Below are 19,855 nucleotides of genomic sequence, written 5' to 3'. Positions count from 1 at the left end.
GCAAAGGGCAAGAATGCCCTCCACTGGCTATCTATAGCAAAGCAGCCTTTTGCCAGGAAGCTGCAAATGAGAGGGGGAGAAATGCTTAATCTCACTCCTGCTGTGATTTGTACAGTATGTGCTAATCGCTATGAGGGCTTGGAACAATTGAAAACATTGCCGGGGAGATCTTGTTAGAATAATGACACTGTGGCTTGTTGGTACGTGGGGCGGGGTAGGGGTTGTAGCAGTAACACCATTCAAAATTAGATTTCCTTTTTCGTGGCAAGAGTGTACTTTATCAGTTAGCAGCCATTTCAGGGGATGTATGTGATCTAAACTATGTCCTTTCTATTTATTTACTCAGGGGCGCTTTAGCATCAGCCTTTCTGGAACTGGCCTGTCGGTGACACAAACGGCAAGATGGCTTTCCCAAGGGAATTACGCCGTTTCAGAAATTACAAAATCACCAGTAAGGGAAAGCTATTACTTCGATCCAAATGCAATGTTATACCCGTTATCTTGCCACATCTAATTTCAACATACCTCCTTGCGTCTCATAAACAGCCTTCTTCTAAGAATGGGGAGAGGCAGGGTCAGAGCAACCTCTTGAAGTTTGATGTAAGGCATCAGATCTGTGAAGCATGGTCTGTAATTGGTGGATTTGGAGCTGTGGATTGGAGTAAATTCAACTTGATCTGTATTATTGCAATTAATTAGTGAGTCTGCTTAACCGTGAAGCTAAAAACACTGAGCACAGTGGTGCAGACACTTCTTTAATTAGTTGTCTGAGTCCTCAGGAAATATGCAGTAGGGAGCCTGTTCTAGTAATGCTACTGAGCATAATAAAGTAGTAAAGAGATTACCTTTTCCAGTGTCTTCTTACGCTTAAAGTCTGGCTTCCTACCACCACCACCAATTCTCCATGAATCTGGTTGCAACGTGTACTGGAAGCCTTTATTTAACACACATGAATGATCTAATGTCCATTTTCTCATAGTACTTTTCAGCGTGCAGAAAGCTTTGTGATTCGTGCACCATTGGCAGTAATTCACTGGAGTCAACTAGGCTGAGGGATGGTCACTGGGCCAAGACCTTTTAGTGAATTTTACTAATAAGCAGGAGGTTGGGGCAGAAGGTCACTCGTATTGGCTTGCTCAAGAGCTTGTCTGACCAGGGATGCACTGCTTCACACTAACCTGGGCTCTCAGAGCCATTTGAAGCAGGTAAAAATGAATGTGTGAACTGGGCCTCATGATGTCAGAAAGCCAACTTCTATGCCACATGCGGGGCTCCAGACAGAATTCCAAGCATCCACAGCAGCAGAAAATTAATGGTACCCAGGACTGTGTGTGTTTGCTTAGCCGAGAACAAGAGAACAGGGGCTGTGCTTGAGCCGCTTTTGAATGATCTCAGCTGTTGAAAGTGAAACAGAGAAGCCAAGGCAAGTGAAAAATGATAGGAACAATAAAAAAATCAGGCTTATTTGAGAAGGGACAGTGCAGGAGGGAAGTTCCTCCAGGAAAATCTGAAGCAGCCAAAAGCAGTGCTGAGCACAAAGACCGAGAAAGTCCCACCTGACCAAATTAAAACGCAAGCAAAGAAGCAATCGATGTAGGACACCTCTTTTGCGTAGATCCCCTTTGAAGCACAGCTCTTGAAGTTTAGCTGTCGGCAGAGAGCTGGGATGCTCGTCAGAGGTGGTCAGGTCGTCACAGATCAATAGTATCAAGAACAAAAGGTTCATGTACCACAGCTAGACAACACCAAACAGTATAGGGAGTCTTGGATTCCACTTGGTCCAACTTTGATAGATTTTCTTCCTTTTGAGCAGTATCAGAATATAAAAACATACAAAGTCAGCATAGCTGTGAGCCCCAGAGGAGGAGTAGATGAATTTTGCTGTGATTCCAGCATAAATTAATATGGCTAATGATCTCAGTTTGATATCAGTTGAAATATAGAAGAAACATTCAGAATGTTTAATTTGTGCTCATTGTTTTAAAATGTTTTAGGGTCCAAACGGCAAAAAATCATCAGAAAACTGTCTTTTCCTGTCACAAAAATATGTTAAAACTACATATTGCTTCAATTGTTATCCCATAAATTCTTTGGTTGAGATGTATAGGATTCCAGGGGATATAACTGCTTTTTGAGGATACTCTTTATATTTTATCCTTAGGATGGTACCAAAGTAATAGGGAAATGTGGTGGTTACTGTGGAAAATGTACTCCATCATCTGGAACTGGCCTCGATGTACAAGTGTTGTAGCAATGGTAAGTTCTCCTTTATTACTATGAAAATACTGAATTTAAAGATCAGTAGTAAAAAATCTGATAATCAGTTAGATATGTTTTCTCTTGGAATGAAGTATCATTCATTTCAGCGAAACTTAATCCCAGGAAAGAAGGATTTGCACTCACAAGTAGGAATGTGTATTCAGATATAACTAATCAAAAATTGAACTAAAAATGTGAGAATCATAGAGTTGGAAGGGACCACCAGGTTCATCTAGTCCAACCCCCTGCACAATGCAGGAATTTCACAACTACCTCCCCCCTACACACACCCAGTGACCCCTACTCCATGCCCAGAAGATGGCCAAGATGCCCTCCCTCTCATGAACTGCCTAAGTTCATAGAATCAGCATTGTTGACAGATGGCCATCTGCCTCTGCTTAAAAACCTCCACGGAAGGAGAGCTTACCACCTCCTGAGGCTGCCTGTTCCACTGAGGAACCACTCTAACTGTTAGAAATTTCTTCCTAATGTCTAGACGGAAACTCTTTTGATTTAATTTCAACCCTATCTACCAGGTCCTCCACAATGAAAAGGCCCTGCCTTTAAAAAAAATCAAAGCTGGGAATTTGGAGAAGAGATTGTTATAACACTATAATAATCTGTCAGCTGCCAATGTTTTAAAAGCTCCCCCAAAGTCCTCCAGTGGTGGCAGAAAATTGAGGCCTGGGGGGAGGGGCTGCTCAAGGGAAAACATTGCCAGTGTGAGCATGACCTGCAGAAATGCCCACTGTCTCATCCACATGACATACAACCACACTTAGTGATCTTTTCAAAAGGTTTGTACCAAACCAGGTTTGGGAAAGGCTTCTGCAAATTAGGGGAAAACACAGAAAAAGAACAAATTAGGAGCTGCTGCTTTTTAAAAACCACACCAAACATCTCTGGTTCAGATGCCAATCTAGAGCAACATGTCCATGTGAAAGCAATATTAATGACACTGGAAAAACAAACAAAAGCTCTGCATTTATTTATTTTTAATTTTATTCCCAGGGTCTCTGAATGCCGGGAGCTGAAGCAAGATGGATGAAGGATAATTAAGCAATACCTCTGCCTTCCACTTTTGTACTTCTTTCACTGTGTGTATGTCTGAGTGTGTGTTCGTATGGATGTGGGTGTGTGTATATATATTGTATATTCTTAATGTGTTAAAGTATAATATTTATGTCTCAATTTATTTATTTTTGATTTAATATTTTTGTACGTAAAATGTTTATATTAAGGCTGCTTATCCTGTTTTTTTTAATTATTTTTTAAAAAGTTTTAACTTTTGCAGTCGAACCACTGCATTTTACGTACTCTACATTATATGTAGCATTATGACAAAGGTGATACTTTTATTGTCACTGTACCCAATTGTTTACTTTCGTTCAGTAATTTCTCTTCTGGTTAGCAGCTGCACTGATCATCATAAGGTGCTAAATGGTTTTTCGTTGGGGTATTTTTGGCATTTTGAAGCTAATTTCTTATGAAGAAAATGTGATTATTACTTTTTTAACAAAAAAGGCAGCAACAAAGCAATCTGTGCTACACACAGGCTCAGTGAACATACATTATGTCATGGCTTTATCAGTAGTTACGTCTTAGTTGTTTTGTAATGGCATGTGACCTCTTCTGGCCAGTGTAAACAGCCACTGGTTTGGTGCTAACATGATGTATTTATTATTGCCATATAGGCTTGAAAAGCCAAATCCTTTGCCACATATCATGTGACAAAAGAGAAGGAACAAGTCAGAGGTGAATTCCAACATCCTGTTTAAGCTAATCATTTTAAAACTGTGTTTTCCCAAGAAACCAAGGATTCCTCAGAAGAAATGAGAGCACGGCCTGTCGTATGCAACCACAGGAGTATTCTCAGTCATATTTCTTCCCTTGCCATGTGCTGCAACCACAGGGGTGGTCTAGGGTATACTGTCACATCACATGGAGCAACAGCAAGGCCTCGATGTATAAGCAAGAACATGCCCCAGAATCCTCTACAAAATGTACAGGGCTTCTGTGGCACAGATGAACTTAACAAAAGTTCCCTAAAGTAAGACAGCTTTCTGTACAATTACTATATGACAGGTTGTAATCAAAATGTGTTACAGTGCATTCCTGACCTTTAAGGGCAAATGCCCTTAGGAGGCCAAGAAGGCTCTGCACCGGCATTGGGGCCCCAACACTGGCAGGGAGGGCTGGATGCCAGGCGCTGCCATGGAATCCCCACCCCAGGACACCGGCGGGGCCTTCCGCCGGCAACCCACCGGTGTAATGGCTGGCGCTGGCATCCCAGGAGGCGTTCCCGGTGCATTCTGGGGGGAGGAGCTGCCATTAGGCAGCCTCCTGTCCCTCTTTGCCCCGGGTAGACCAGCGATGAGAGGAGCGAGGCTGTGCCAGTTTTTTGCTGGCGCAGCCTCACTTTTCTCAATGGGGCGAAAAGGCCCCGTTTGACCAAAAAAAAGCGCCTCTAAAATACTTTTTCTTTCGGCGGCCGTCCCCATTCCCGGCCGCTGCCAGATCAGGAATGGGCTGTTAATCTTATCCATTAACCTTAAGGTTAAACATATATTAGATCCAGCAATGAGTTCTGTCATTTAAAAAAATGTTTCTATTAGCGAGGACTTCAGCTCTTTCTCCCGTGTTCCATTCATAAGAGAAGCTGCTCAATTCAAGATCAAATCACAAAATCGCATATGGGAGAGCTAGAACTGAAGCAAAGTTTGGCAATAATGTAAACGTTATTTTAAAAACTGATGTCAAAAGCTGATATTTATGTTCTATGTGAATTTTCATTGTGGGCTTGTAGCATGAATTGCTGCCAGTTGTGGGTGTGGGTGTCCAAGATCAAGGACTAAAAGGGAAATTTTTATTTTTTTAGACAAATGTTTCACTGCTTTTAAAAATCCTGATCCTAATTCAGTTCTAATCACATCTAGTAAGTTCCATACCACTACTACTAACTGACCCATTTAGGATACACCTCCGCACCCGTAAGAAAAAGAGCATCCAACCAGTTTAGTGCCCAGCCCTACAGATTACTCATATTCAAATTTGATTGGTGGTAAATCAGATCACTCACTACAGAGTGATAAGAGAACCTAGACACAGATCATTCAGCAAAATCAGCATGAGATTGTCACCTTGATGATTTGCTACTGATTTCCTAGGATAACCTTAGTCATTTCCTCACCATCCCAAGCGACGTTATATTATTACTAACTTTACACTTTTCTTAACTCCCTGATAAACATCCTAACGATCAGGGAAATGAAAAAGGGAAAGGGGAAGCAGACTTCCTCTAAAGGGGCATCAAAACAATTCACTGCTCTACAACCAACCCTCAGCTCGCTTTTCCTGAGAGAAAGGGGAGGGTTCACTCCACTTCTTTCTCTGGCCGGTAGGTTGCCACTGAGATCTATCGACAAAAGAGATTGGAATGTGAATTTGAGGTGCTTTCCTTGTAGTTTGGAGATGGAATTTTATAGGAATGGAAGTTATGTTCTGCCTGACTTTATAGGGACTCAAGCACAGGCAGGATGACATAGAAAGGTGCTGCCAGTACAACACTGGCCTGGATGGACCACTGGTCTCCATCTTAAGGTAGCTTCATATATTCATCATCACTCGTATAAAATTTTGCTTAGCTGAAAGTTTTGAATATCTGCCATTCAGATTATGTTGCACTTCATTTGGGTCCACAGGGAAAAAAATATTCTGTATATAAATTCTCAGCCAAGATTTCACATGAGCTGACTACATATCTCAGGTGATCTGAATGTTCGTATAAATTTTGGTTTTCAAATGCGTTACTTTTTTAAAAAAAGATTGCTTGCTTGCTTTTTTGTTGTTGTTGTGAAAATGCCAAAAATACCATTTTAAAGTACATTCTGTTCAAACAAAACTGTAAGATGTAGTTAAAGGAGTAGAGGTTTTGACAACACGATTGCCACTCATTCCTTAAAAATCTTCTGTAGGGGAAAGGGAAAATTGCACTACTTATAAGCATTAGGACAAAAACAACGGTGCTTCATTGATGCTTAGGAAATTACAATCTGCTTTTTTATTTTCAATAATGAAGTGACTGAGTATTTATGCAAAGTAATTATTATTTTTTAAAATCTACACCTTCCTTTACGGTATGTAGTATCCTAATGACTATTGTTAGTACAAAAGCCTTCAAGGGGTGAAACAAAATGTAAGGAAATGGTGGGTAGATACTAATTTTTAGAGTAACTTCAAAAGGAGGTGATTAAACAGTTTTTGTAAAGTAAATATAATCATTGTTCTCTTGTACCAATGCCATTAATTTCTTTATGAGAATTGGTAACTTTCTTTTGCCTGCACTTTTGTTATTTTGCTTTCTTTCTTTTGAGTTCCACAAAAGAAAGACCCCAAAAAATGTCTTTTTCTTAAAGGTTTGTGTGGTCCTTTTTTTATTTACCAGCATCTTTTATCATTGTATGTGTGTAAAGTGCCGTCAAGTTGCAGCCAACTTATGGTGACCCCTTATGAGGTTTCCAAGTCAAGAGACTAACAAAGGTGGTTTGCCATTGCCTTCCGCTGCATATTTCTTGGTGGTCTCCCATCCAAATACCAGCCCAGGCTACCCCTGCTTAGCTTCCAAGATCTGACAAGATTGGGCTATACCATGCTGCCTTTCCTCCCTCCTATGTGCTATCCTATGTGTTATGTGTGACAAAAACACACAGGATCAATCAAAAGGTCTTTTAAAAGAATATTCTACAGACATATGCTGTTCAATCATTTAATGGCCATTAGTGGTCATTTTCTCATAAAAGAGACACACACCTAGTATTAAAGCAAAACAACATGACATAATTTGTAAAATGCTGGATCTGAAGTGTACTTAGACTTGGATCTGAAAGCTGTAGCCCTGACATGTGAAATGTAATTGTGGTTGTTCAGTAACGAGAGAAAGATACTTGCTCTCTATTTTGTTACTTGTCAAGTTACAGATGGTCTGAGCTTGGGATTGAAATCAGGGTCCATCATTAAACTGAGGAGTCTGGGCAAAAATTAAATTCCCATTATAGATTACAACAGAATTTTTTTAACCTTGTCAGTCAGGCCCACTTCCCTGACTTTCAGAGATTGCTTAGCTGATGAGAACTTATTCTTGTTTAGTGGCAGGGGTTGAGTTGTGGGGAGCAGAAGAATGGACAAGATAGGTCTTGTGGTGCATAGGAGTGGGGGTGCTAGAAGGTATAAGGCTAAATCACCATATACACCAAATTTGGGGTCGAGGAAGTCTGGGGACTTGCCCAGCAGGCCCATCTACCTTATCACAAACTTCTTTTTAATCTCCCTGCAGATTAGGGTTGCCAGCTCCAGGTTGGGAAATACTGGAGATTTTTAGGACAGAGCCTGAGGAGGATGGGGTTTGGGGAGGGGAGGGACTTCAATGCCATAGAGTCCAATGGCCAAAGCAGCCATTTTCTCCAGGTGAACTGATCTCTATCGGTGGAGATCAGTTGTAATAGCGGGCATCTCCAGCTAGTACCTGGAGGTTGGCAACCCCGCCACAGTTTCAAAAGAGGTTTATCATACAGCTTGGGAAGAGGGCTGCTGTTTTAAAGAACAAGTCCTTAGACATGCAGTTCTTTGAAACCAGGCTAATAGCAGAGCAACCAGGTCCCCCTTGGTCACCAGCAGGGGAAGGGGGTGGGTACAGTTGCTAGATCCAGGTTGGGAAACTCCTGAAGATTTGGGGCTGGAGCCTGGGGAAGACAGGGATCTCAGTGGGTACAATGTCAGAGTCCACCTTCCAAAGCATCCATTTTCTCCAAGGGAACTGATGGTCTTGGTAGTCTTGAGATGAGCTGTAATTCCAAAGGACCCCCAGGACCCACCTGGAGGCTGACATCCCTACACATGTAACACAGGGGCATACAAGAGTATGATTCATATTCAGATGTTCTGAACTTTTGAAAAAGCAACCTTGAGTTTGAGTTGTTGAGGTCAGAATTAAGGCTAGTTGTATTAGGAAATAAATCCAGCCATCACTTTAAACGTTTCAATAGGAAATATACTTCTATTTTTTCCCTCCCTATTACCCAATGGGGATGAAATTCCCAGCAACTGTACTGTTCCCCAAACAGACTCACCCTTGCACATTTCAGATGGATAGGGCAAAGCATCTTAGGACTGCATTCTTTTGCCCCTCTTTCTGCTCTTTCTCCTATTCTCTAAATTTAGATTGTAAGCTCCTTGGGGCAAACCCCCAAAAAGCTTGGGGCAAACCCCCCAAAACCCCCACCGGTAGAGTTAAAGGACCTGGCAACCCTACTGAGCAGGTCTACTCAGATGAAAGTTCACAGCCTCATTCTACTTGCAGAGACCATATGAGAGCCATTCCGAGTATTAGGACAAACCCTGTGCCGAGCTGCTTTGTAAAACTGCTTGCAAAAACTAGGCCAATGGCTGGAAAGGGGAAAGGTCGGATTTACTTTATTTTGTTTTGGAAGACATTCATGAAAGGTGTAAATCTGGTAAGAGAGAAAAAAATTACGCCTGGGCGGCAATGCCACGGGGCTGTAAGAGATGTCACACATGCTTAATTTTATTATTTATATCCTTGAAAGCTGAGCAAGTGTTAACTGCTATTACACAGCCATCCCACCCAGCAAACTCTGGTGAACGGCTCATTGATTAGTCATATTTGCTCCTGGCAATTATGAGGCAATGTGAACCCACAGGAGTTCAAGCATCCCTACACTGCGGTAAGACAGGATTTGGCAGAGGTGTTTGAATGGGAGGGGTAGCCTGTCTTTTTCCTACTGGCACTAATAACAGCAGGAGAAAGGCAATAGGATCAGGAAGATACAATGGCTGCTTAGACAGAGGGTGAAAGATCTCAGATTCTTAGTTCTCTCTCAAATTGCCAATCTGATCTACATCGTTGATCTTTTGAATTTTGTTTGGTTTGGGAGCATGTGTGTGTTGGGGAGTGAAGTCTTAACCTCTGTCCTCCCCAGTCTCTCGGACTGCCTGGCTGCCAGCTAGTACAAAGAAAGCCATTCTCTGTCCCTTGTTGAGAAGACAAGTTAGTTGACATGCAGCATTGTTTGGGGGGGAGCATCTAGGTGCATCTATTCCTCTCCCCAATCTTCCCTGCTTCTGCTAGTATGTGCATGCAAAGCCTTTGCTTCAACCTGTGCAGGCCTGCCTGCTAGAACAAACAAAACTTGTCCTTCTAGGGCAAGCAGGTTGGCATGTCCTGTCTACCTATCAGTGGATAAGAGGAGGCTAGAAACAGAGGCTATAACCCTCAACCGGATTCCAGCAGATACAAACAAAACAATGAAACACCTCAAATGGGATCTTTGTTTTTTTTTTATAGAATTGGTAACGTTCCAACAGTGCATACCCAGTGCAAAATGTTTCAGAGACTTAAGAAAACTATATGGAACAGTTGTTTATATTTTAAAATGAAGTATTATCAGCTTGACGAAGTCTGTTGTTTTGAATCTAAACTGGGAAGGCTGGCATTATATCCACTGCCAAGGTAACCTTTGCCATCATTTTCTTGTCAAATGTACAGTGCAAGGCAAAAGCCACCAGTCAGATTTAAAGGTGAATGGGGCTTCTGTGCCTTCTATGGAAGAGGGGATTTTATCTGGAATCATTTGTTCTGTAGAGATGAAGACAAACACTGCACATGCTGGAAGTCTCACAACTAAATTGAAGAAGAGTTGGTTTTTATAACCCACTTTTCTCTACCTTAAGGAGTCTCAAAGGGGCTAACCATCGCCTTTCCTTCCTCTCCCCACAACAGGCACCTTGCGTGGGGTTGAGAGAGTTCTGAGAGAACTGTGACTAGCCCAGGGTCACCCAGCAAGCTTCGTGTGGAGGAGCAGGGAATCAAACCTGGTTCTCCAGATCAGAGTCCACCGCTCTTAACTGCTACCCCACACTGGCTCAAGTATAGGATCTAACCGGATAGCTACTTCCTCTGAAGGACCTGAGTAGTACCACTACTCGAATGCAAAGCAAAAGACCTCTGTTTGGGTTAAAAAAACACCCCACGAGACTGGAGATACCTATTGATACTGGGGCAGGCATATACTGGAGGAAAATCCAGGCTATTGCTGAAAATGAGACCAGGGGGTCAGTTTCAGTGAAATCTCAACTACTGAAGAAATTCTGTGGGCTAAAAAGGGGTCCGAGGAAGATATAACAGTATTACCAGTTCTTCACATTCTCAGCCAGATGACAGCAAGACATAAGTCTTCCATGTGTAGATTCATAAAGGAGGGTAATGAGTCTGATGTAACTGTAGCTACTCTCTGATATTTTTTCCTGGCCTCTCAAATGGCCTTTTTAGTCAATTTCCTGCTGCATATGGATTACCTTTTCCCCTCCTCACATCTCTTCTCATAAGTCTCCGTAGTGTTTATTGGCTAGGCTGAATGTGTTCAGGGATGAATAATTTCATTGATCATAATAAATCTAGACTACAAAAGCAATGTGACGGTAACCACAAGTCACTGGAGGCTTCTGCCGTTCTTTCTGACTCCTGGATAACCTCCCTGGCTGCTTCCATGGTACTCTGTCATCGTTTCTCTATCTTCCAAGTTAGTTAGCATCTCTCCTAACCTTTACTGATATATTCCTTCAGAGATAGTATCTGGAGGCATATGATGTATTGGCATGATAGTCAAGTATGTGAACTTTGTATTCTGCAAATTGCTTAAACCCAGACCTAAGTCCCCTAGAAGACGTTAGACACATGCCTTGAAGAATTCAAAGCCTCAGTGAATTGCATTTAATCGAAGAAAGATTATATCTTATGGTCAGGAAAAGTTTGTTATTTTTAAGTTTTCTCAGGCTTTCTTCTCAAGGGTCACTTCTATAACCAGGAGATCCACATTACCTGGTGTTTTTCCAAAGCAGAACCAAAGTAAGAGGAATACTCTGATGTTCTCTTTTCCTTAATTTCCAAGTTTTGCAAAAACCATTGCACATGCTGAGATGACACAGCTTTCATATCTTTGTTAATTGGTGTTTTTCCCTCCATCGTTATGCTCTGATCATCCATATTAATAAAACTGCAAAAAAACCCTCAATTTTGATGAGATTCTGCCTGTTAATTCAAGATTATTTCTGTACAGCTTTACCATTGTGCATGCATATATCTATAAAACAGCACAAAACAGAAACCACAAGGTACACGTTGACTAATAAGATCTGAGAGTTCTTGTCACCTAGAATCATAGAATCATAGAGTTGGAAGGGACCACCATGGTCATCCAGTCCAACCCCCTGCACAATGCAGGAAATTCACAACTACCTCCCCCCCCAAGCACCCCTAGTGACCAGAAAATGGCCAAGATGCCCTCCCTCTCATCATCTGCCTAAGGTCACAGAATCAGCATTGCTGACAGATGGCCATCTAACCTCTTCTTAAAAACATCCATGGAAGGAGAGCTTACCACCTCCTGAGGAAGCCTGTTCAACTGAGGAACCACTCTTTTAGAAAATTCTTCCTAATGTCTAGACGGAAACTCTTTTGATTTAATTTCAACCCGTTGGTTCTGGTCCGGCCTGCTTGGGCAACAGAAAACAACTTAGCACCATCCTCTATATGACAGCCCCTCAAATACTTGAACATGGTTATCATATCCCCTCTCAGTCTTCTCTTCAGGCTAACATACCCAGCTCCTTCAACCTTTCCTCATAGGACTTGGTCTCCAGACCCCTCACCATCTTTGTTGCCCTCCTCTGGACACGTTCCAGCTTGTCTACATCTTTCTTAAATTGTGGTGCCCAAAACTGAACACAGTACTCTAGGTGAGGTCTAACCAGAGCAGAGTAAAGCAATACCATCACTTCACGTGATCTGGACACTATACTTCTGTTGATGCAACCCAAGACCGCATTTGTAGCGCATCACACTGCTGACTCATGTTCAGTGTTTGGTCTACTAAGACCCCAAGATCCTTTTCACACACACTACTGCTCAGACAAGTCTCCCCCATCCTATAATTATGCATTTGATTTTTCCTACCTAAATGCAGACCTTTACATTTGTCTTTGTTGAAGTGCATTGTATTAGTTCTAGTCCACTTCTCCGGCCTGTCAAGATCATCCTGCATCTTGGCTCTGTCTTCTACTGTATTTGCTACCCCTCCAAATTTAGTATCATCTGCAAATTTAATAAGCATCCCCTCTATTCCTTCATCCAAATCATTTATAAAGAAGGAGAGCTTGGGCAATCAGGGGGCACAATCGGGGAAACCACAATGCAATTGTACATGTGCCCATAACAAGATCTTTTTGTGTAGCATTGTACCAATGTGCAGGAGTGTATGTGTGCATCAGTAAAACAATAAAATTACCTCCAGGATACATGTGATCACACCAACATTGATTTTTGATGATGTTTTATCATTGCACATGCGCGCAACGGTAATGGAGGGAAATGCAAGTGACCCAAAGGAGCTGAAAGCTATGGCAATCTGCTTCAGTAGCAAATTTGGAAAATGTCCTAGTTATACTGGAATTAGGGAGGAGTGAAAGACAGAGGAGAGCAAAGTTCCTGTGGGGGGGGGGGGTTGGGGGGAGAGAACAAATGAAATCTACTCCGCCTCTGTCTCGGTGTTCATACACTTTGATGGACATTATACATCCCTCCACCTCTCTGCTGTCAAAATGTGGATTTTTTGAATCAGTAAAGAAATAATATTTATACCCCAACCATTAGTGTTTTATTCTTATAAAATACCAACAAAACAAAAATGATATATTGGATTCTGAACTGTGGCCCCACCAGATGGATGAAGAAATCGCAGAATGGGGCCATTCGGGGAAAGGATTGATGTTTCCCTAAACCTGGGGAAATCAAATTTGCAAAAAAAGCCAAAAAAATCAGGAGGAACTTTACATAAGAACAAAAATTTATGAGAGATCTAAGATATAGGCCCTGCATATATTGGCCTTGAATTTATTGTGACCTTCAGACCATAAATGGAGGGCACCTCTTTTAAGTAACCCATTCCAGTGTGGTGTAGTGATTAAGAGCGGTGGTTTGGAGCCATGGACTCTGATCTGGAGAACCAGGTTGGTTTCCCCGCTCCTACGCATGAAGCCAGCTGGGTGACCTTGGGCTAGTCACACTCTCTCAGCCCCACCTACCTCACATGGTGTCTGTTGTGGGTAGGGGAAGGGGAGGTGATTGTGAGCTAGTTTGATTCTTCCTTAAGTGGTAGAGAAAGTCAGTATATAAAAGCCAACTCTTCTTGTTCCTGGTCAGAAGGTCCCACTAGAATCCTAGCTTCTGGGGTGTAGTGATGATACAACTGCCACACAAAAGGGCATAATTGTTAGACCTAGATGTGTTTCTAGGCATCCATAGGACATTCAGGGAATTAATCCAGTTACCTCAGATTATTTCCGGACGAGATTTAGAAGGAGGGGATTCCATCCATCCTTTTCCCAGGTCAAGAATAATGTATGTAGGCTGTGGATTATTGCACCTCTGGTGGACCCTACTGATTATAAGTTAATTGCATAAAACGAAAAAAACCCATTGAAATGTTGGAAAGGGGTGTTAATTGCTGCTGGACACAAAGCCACTAAATCTGTAGAATTTAATCCCTGTGAGCAAACCTGGCGTAAGGTCAGCTGAATGCATTCTCTTCTTACATGAAAAGTGATTACTGGACTCCATTCATAGGTTGATCGTTTTCATCATTGGTTTCCCATTCTTCACACTGAACAATTCAATTAATTGGTTCTTTGTGACACTGTCCCTTGTAATCCACCCTTGCCAGCTGCTTCTGCCGCCCTTCTCTTTTGACAAGGTTGGTTTTTCCCTGCTACCGCGTGGTAGAAATTATCATAAGTAGGATTCTTTAGCTGCGCTTCACCCATGCGGCAGACAATGAAGGCTGACTTCAAGGGGATTAATTGGTAACAGAGCCCCACGTTTCAAGTAGATGTAAAATCTCTGTTCTGTGGCAGAAGTTAGTCATTGCTACCTTACTTTGCCCTGCATGTTGTCCCGGTCCCTATGACAAAAAAATAAAAACCCATCCCTGCAATTCCGTATTTTTACAAGTACACAAGTTTTCTTTGCCCCAGTGTGTGTCTAAGTATAACCTTAACTTGTCTGTCAGCTAAGAAGATGGAAATGGGTTTCTATGCCTTGAACAGGCTTGCAGAATAAGGCTGCAGGTAGATGTAATGCTGCCGGGCTGAGAAAAGCCACAACACAGCAAGCGACACCTGCTGAAATCTCTTCTCCACCTCATCTTTGGCAAGATACATTTACCGCTTTGGTCCCCTTATTAAGCAGCTGTTACTTCTGACAAGTGGCAGCCAGTTTCTGTGCCGCTGCTGATAGGTTACAAGCAGGTAGTTCCTGACACTCAAACAGCACTTCAGTGGCAAATAGCTGATTAAGGCTCATCAGCCGCTGACAGTATGAAGCTGATCCATACTTCTAGCTGTGCGCAAATAACCTCAGGACCAGACACCTCTCAATGATGCCCAAGTAAAAATGTGCCAGAACAGCCATTACTGGTTCATATTTCTTTCTTCTTCTTTTTTAGCACAGTACGTGTCAATTTGACGGACAGCAGTGGGGAACCCTCTTCCCATCTGTAGCCCGGCTCAGCCTGTCTCTCGGTAGCAGCAGTGGAATAGCAACCAGGCGCAGACACATTTTTTTCCCTCCACTCCAGGGCAGAATGCGAAAAAGCTGGTGAAGCAGTTTCGGCCTAGTGATGTTTTTGTCCATTGTATGAGAGCCAGCTCAGATCTTGCAAACTGAGATCTGAGCTCAATTTGCAAGATCAGTTTGTAAGATCAGTTTGCAAGATCAGTTTGCAAGATCTGAGCAAGGCTGTCAAAGATAGGGCATTTTGGAGGACTTTGATTCATAGGGTCGCCATGAGTCGGAAGCGACTTGACGACACTTAACACACACACGAGAGCCAGCATGTAGTGGTTAAGAGTGTCAAACTCTAATCTGGAGGAACAGGTTTGATTCCCCACTCCTCCACATGAGCGGCAGACTCTAAGTGGGTGAATCGGGTTTGTTTTCCCACTCATACCCATGAAGCTTGCTGGGTGACCTTGGGCTAATCACAGTTCTCTCAGAACACTCTCAGCCCCACCTACCTCACAAGGGGAGAGGAAGGTATTGGAAGCCAGTTGGATTCTCCTTTTTAAAAGGTAGAGAAAAACGGCCTATAAAAACCAGCTCTTCTCCTTCCACCCATAATACATAACATGTCCTGGTATGAGATGTGTGGAGAAAAGCAGGGTATAAAAACCAACTCTTCTTCTTTTGTTTAGAAGAGACTAAACAGTCCCCATCCAAAGTCAGGAGTGACGAAGATACAACCAGTTATATGTACATGTGAGACAGCACCCCACAGGATTCCCCCACCCCGTCATACACTATTTCCCACCTACCATTTCCCACCTTTCCCAGCAGGAAATCAGAAAGGATTTGAGGCAGATAAAAGCCCTGTACAGATGACTCCAGCTAGGGTTGCCAACCTCCAGGTGGTTAGCACAGGAGCGAATGAGTATAACAAAGTGCAAATGTTTATATTGCTACAACATATACCCTAGAGTCACTGCTACACATATACCATAGAGTCCAATTGGCAAAGCGACCATTTTCTCCAGGTGAACTGATCTCTATTGGCTGGAGGTCAGTTGTAATAGCAGGAGATCTCCAGCTAGTACCTGAAGGTTGGCGACCCTATGAGGTGGGGCGGGTGCCAGGGCCCGAGTCTACTGACAGTCCTATGGCCATGCCCCCCGCCCCAGGTGCCTTTCTCCCCTTCACTCAAAAGCACTCTTTCAGTATCACCCACCTTGGGCCACCAGGGACAAGCGTGCAGGTGGGGCACAGTGGTGGCAGCACTTCCAATGGCCACAGGGGTGGTACTCCCAGCTACAATCACTGCTCCACACTGTCAGAGAAAAGGCCGTGGGCAGTGCAGATGGCTGTGGGGGAGGGTAGTGGGAACGCTTGTGATAGGGTTGCCAACTTCCAGGCACTAGACTAAGGGAAAAACAGCACGAGGCTCATACAATTACAATGTTAAGCAGGAAAAACGTTAGGAGCAGGAAATCAGCTAGTGAAGCAGTTGGGCCATTGGATGACAATAGAATTAAAGAAGTAGTAAAGACTGATAAGGTGATTGCTGAGAAGGTAAATGAATTCTACTCATCTGTCTTCACTGCTGAAGATATAAAGGAAATAACTGTTCCTGAATGGATGTTTTTAGGAGGGGAGGATGGAGAGTTTAGGAAAATAGCTGTGACAAGGGAGGAAGTTCTAGAACTTACAAACTACAAACTAACACATCACCAGGACCAGATGGTATCCATCCTAGAGTTCTTAAAGAACTAAGAAAGGGATGGGGAACCTCAGGCCCGGGGGCTATATGCAGCCCCTGAGGACATTTTTTGTGGCCCTCGGGTCTGGGGCCCTGCCGTGGAGGCCTGTCGGCTGTTGAGCAGCAAGAAGGAGGGGGGGAGAGGCTGGCGGCTCCCGACGGCAGAGCATGCATGTGGGAGCCGATCGGGCTTCGGGGGGGCCTTTTGTGGACTCTGGGGGGGAGGGCATGGAGAATGGGGCCCAGAAGCGTGGGGCTCCGTGCGCCGCTGGGTGTGTGTGTGTGTGTGTGTGTGGGCGGGGGAGGCGGGGAGGCTGGGGCCCAGTTGCGCGGGGCCGGCATGCGTGTGTGTGTGTGTGGGGGGCGAAGGCTTTTCTCTCTTTTCTTCCTCTTTTTCTGTCACTCTCTTTTCTCTCCCTCTCTTTCTCCCTCTTTTTCTGTCTCTTTCTTTGTCTCTCTCCGTCCTTTTCTTTCTTTCCCTCCGTCCTTTTCTTTTTCTCCCCCCTCTCCATTTCTTTCTCCCTTTCTCTCTCTCCCTCCCTCCCTTTTCCTCTTTCTCTGTTTTCCTTCCTCCCTTCCTCCCTTGCCAATTGACTGTGGGCTGCGCCCCCCTGGCGCCTCGTTTGCTCGGGCCCACCGCTGGCTGCCCTCCCACCTGGGAGGAGGGGAGTGGGGGCGCCCTGCAGGCCTTCTCTGTGTGGCCTCTAGCTAGGTGGTGGCTGGAGACCTGGCAACCCTAGCCTCTCCCCCACACACCAAGAGATCTACACCTGGTATGGCCCCTGAATGATGTTATGAATGTGCAAATGGCCCTTGGCAGGAAAAAGGTTCCCCACCCCTGAACTAACATATGCAATGTGTCTGTAAGATCAGCCTCTATATTGGAGGAGTGGCCAATGGAACTCCCATTAAAAAAAAAAAGACAGAGGGGGAAATTACAGGAAATTACAGAGTGGTTAGCTTAACATCTGTTCCAGGTAAATTGATGGAAAGCATCATTAAAGATAAAATTGCCAAGCATATAGAAAGACAAACCCTGCTGAATAAAAACCAACATGGCTTCTGCAAGGAGGTCCTGTCTCACTAATCTTTCGGAGGTTTTTTTTTTTAAGTGTCAATAAACATGTGGACAGGAATGGGCTCGTAGACATTGTTTATTTGGATTTCCAGAAGGCTTCTAACAAAGTCCCTCTCCAAAGACTCTTGAGCAAACTCCAGAGTCTTGAGATAGGAGGACAAGTCCTCTTATAGATTGGAAATTGGCTAAAAACAGGAAGCAGAGAGAAGGAATAAATGATCAGTTCTTGCAATGGAGGGATGTGAGCAGCAGGGTCCCTCAGGGATTTGTAATGGAACTGGTACTTTTCAACTTGTTCATAAATGACCTGGAGTTAGGGGAAAGTAGTGAGTTGGCCAAGTCTGCAGATGACACCAAATTAGTTAGGGTGGTTAAGACAAAAATGGACTGCAAAGAGCTCCAAAAGGATGTCTTCAAACTGGGGGAATGGGTATTAGCCCCACCTACCTCACAGGGTGTCTGTTGTGGGGAGGGGAAGGGAAGGTAATTGTGAGTAGTTTGATTCTTCCTTGAGTGGTAGAGAAAGTCGGCATATAAAAAGCAACACTTCTTCATCATCATCTATTAAAATGGCAAATGAGATTCAATGTGAGCAAGTGTAAAGTGATGTATATTGGGGCAAATAATCCCAATTTCACATATACACTGGTGGGATCTGAGCTGGCAGTGACAGACCAAGAAAGAGACCTTGGGCTGGTAGTGGATAAAGACAAATTCCATGCTGGCCGTAATTAGGACAGGAATAGAGAATAAAACTATTGTGGAGGCAGGCAATGGCAAACCACCTCTGAACGTATCTTGCCTTGAAAATCCTATGGGGTTGCCATAAGTCAGCTGTAGTTGACAGCAAAAAAACAAAACAGATGTTCAAGAGACACTTGTGTTTGGCAACAGGGTTGTATAGATTCTTGTGGGGTAGAAGAAAAATAATAGATTTCTTTGAAGCCCCACCTAGAGACAATGGCTGGCTATGCTCCTAGGTATATAGATAGTGGATAGCTCGCTGAAAATGTTGACCCAGTGTGTAGCTGCTGTAAAAAAAGGCAAATTCCATGCTGGCCATAATTAGACAAAGAATAGAGAATAAAACTGTTGTGGGGGCAGACAATGGCAAACCACCTCTGAATGTCTCTTGCCTTGAAAACCCTACAGGGTCACCATAAGTCAGCTGTGACTTGACGGCAAAAGCAAAACAGATGTTCAAGAGACATTTGGGTTTGGCAACAGGGCTGTAGAGATTCCTGTGGGTGGGGGTAGAAGAAAAATCATAGATTTCGTTGAAGCCCCACCTAGAGACAATGGCTGGCTAGGCTCCTAAGTATAGATTAGATGAATAAATATATACCTAAACATGTGATGAGTGAAGTGGTTTGCTGTTGATGCTGCTGCTCTTCCTACTCAGGGATTTTTAGCAATCTGATAACTGTCTTCTGGACTGCTATACATCCATACCCTCCGTGCCTCTTGCTCTCCCCCTCCTGTTGAAAATGTATTTAATGCAAATTTATCACCCACTGGACTAAATGGTATTTCTTTACATATAGTACATTAGAAATGGAAAAAAAGATGCACCCGGTTGCCTTCTTCCTTCCATGTTGTTATGCATAACATGACCAAAACAATCAAAAGCTCATTTTAAGAGCATCTTGCCTTTTGCATCACACTCAGCCATTTCTGGCAGCAAATGCTTTACTGGCTACTTTAGCCAGGGAATGGTAAATAGTTTTGACATGCGAGCTTTGCATAGGCAGCTGAGATCAAGTGTTGGCATCAGTGTGGAAGCTGAGACGCTGGTATGGGATACAGCTCTGCCCATACGGTAATCAGCCTATTCTGGTTGCTATAAAATCTATATAAACAATTAACATAAATGACCACCAGAGGTCGCTAACAATCTGTTCTTAATGCACGAGTGAGTCACCAGTGTTTGCAGATTTTCTATTCTGAATGTGCTGGAGTCAGGGGTATATTTTGCCTCTATTTGTTCCAAAGGGGCCTTTTTATCCCTATGCAATGAAACTAGCCAGAAGGTTTTATGGTGCATTGGCATGTTGTCCTTTTTGGAAATGTTTATTTTGCAGCCAAAGCAAAGACCACCTTTTCAAATTAACAATAGATGGCTATAAATCTTGGTCAGTTT

General features: G+C 43.3%; 1 protein-coding gene across 2 annotated transcripts in view; it reads left to right on the top strand.

The window, feature by feature from the left end:
* The window catches only part of ADAMTS9 (ADAM metallopeptidase with thrombospondin type 1 motif 9), a 171,528-nt gene extending 168,159 nt beyond the window's left edge, over positions 1-3,369 (top strand). For both annotated transcript variants that reach the window (XM_056860504.1, XM_056860496.1), the window contains exons 38-40: positions 347-451; positions 2,162-2,256; positions 3,271-3,369. In XM_056860504.1, the coding sequence (XP_056716482.1) occupies positions 347-451; positions 2,162-2,251 (195 nt within the window). In that variant the 3' untranslated portion in view covers positions 2,252-2,256; positions 3,271-3,369. The remainder of the gene's footprint in view (positions 1-346; positions 452-2,161; positions 2,257-3,270) is intronic.
* Positions 3,370-19,855: the final 16,486 nt, after the last annotated feature.

The sequence above is a fragment of the Euleptes europaea genome, chromosome 1 (genome assembly GCF_029931775.1).
Source record: "Euleptes europaea isolate rEulEur1 chromosome 1, rEulEur1.hap1, whole genome shotgun sequence".
Lineage (NCBI taxonomy): Eukaryota > Metazoa > Chordata > Lepidosauria > Squamata > Sphaerodactylidae > Euleptes > Euleptes europaea.
Note: the sequence above shows the minus strand (reverse complement) of the source record. Positions and strands in the feature narration are given on the sequence as shown.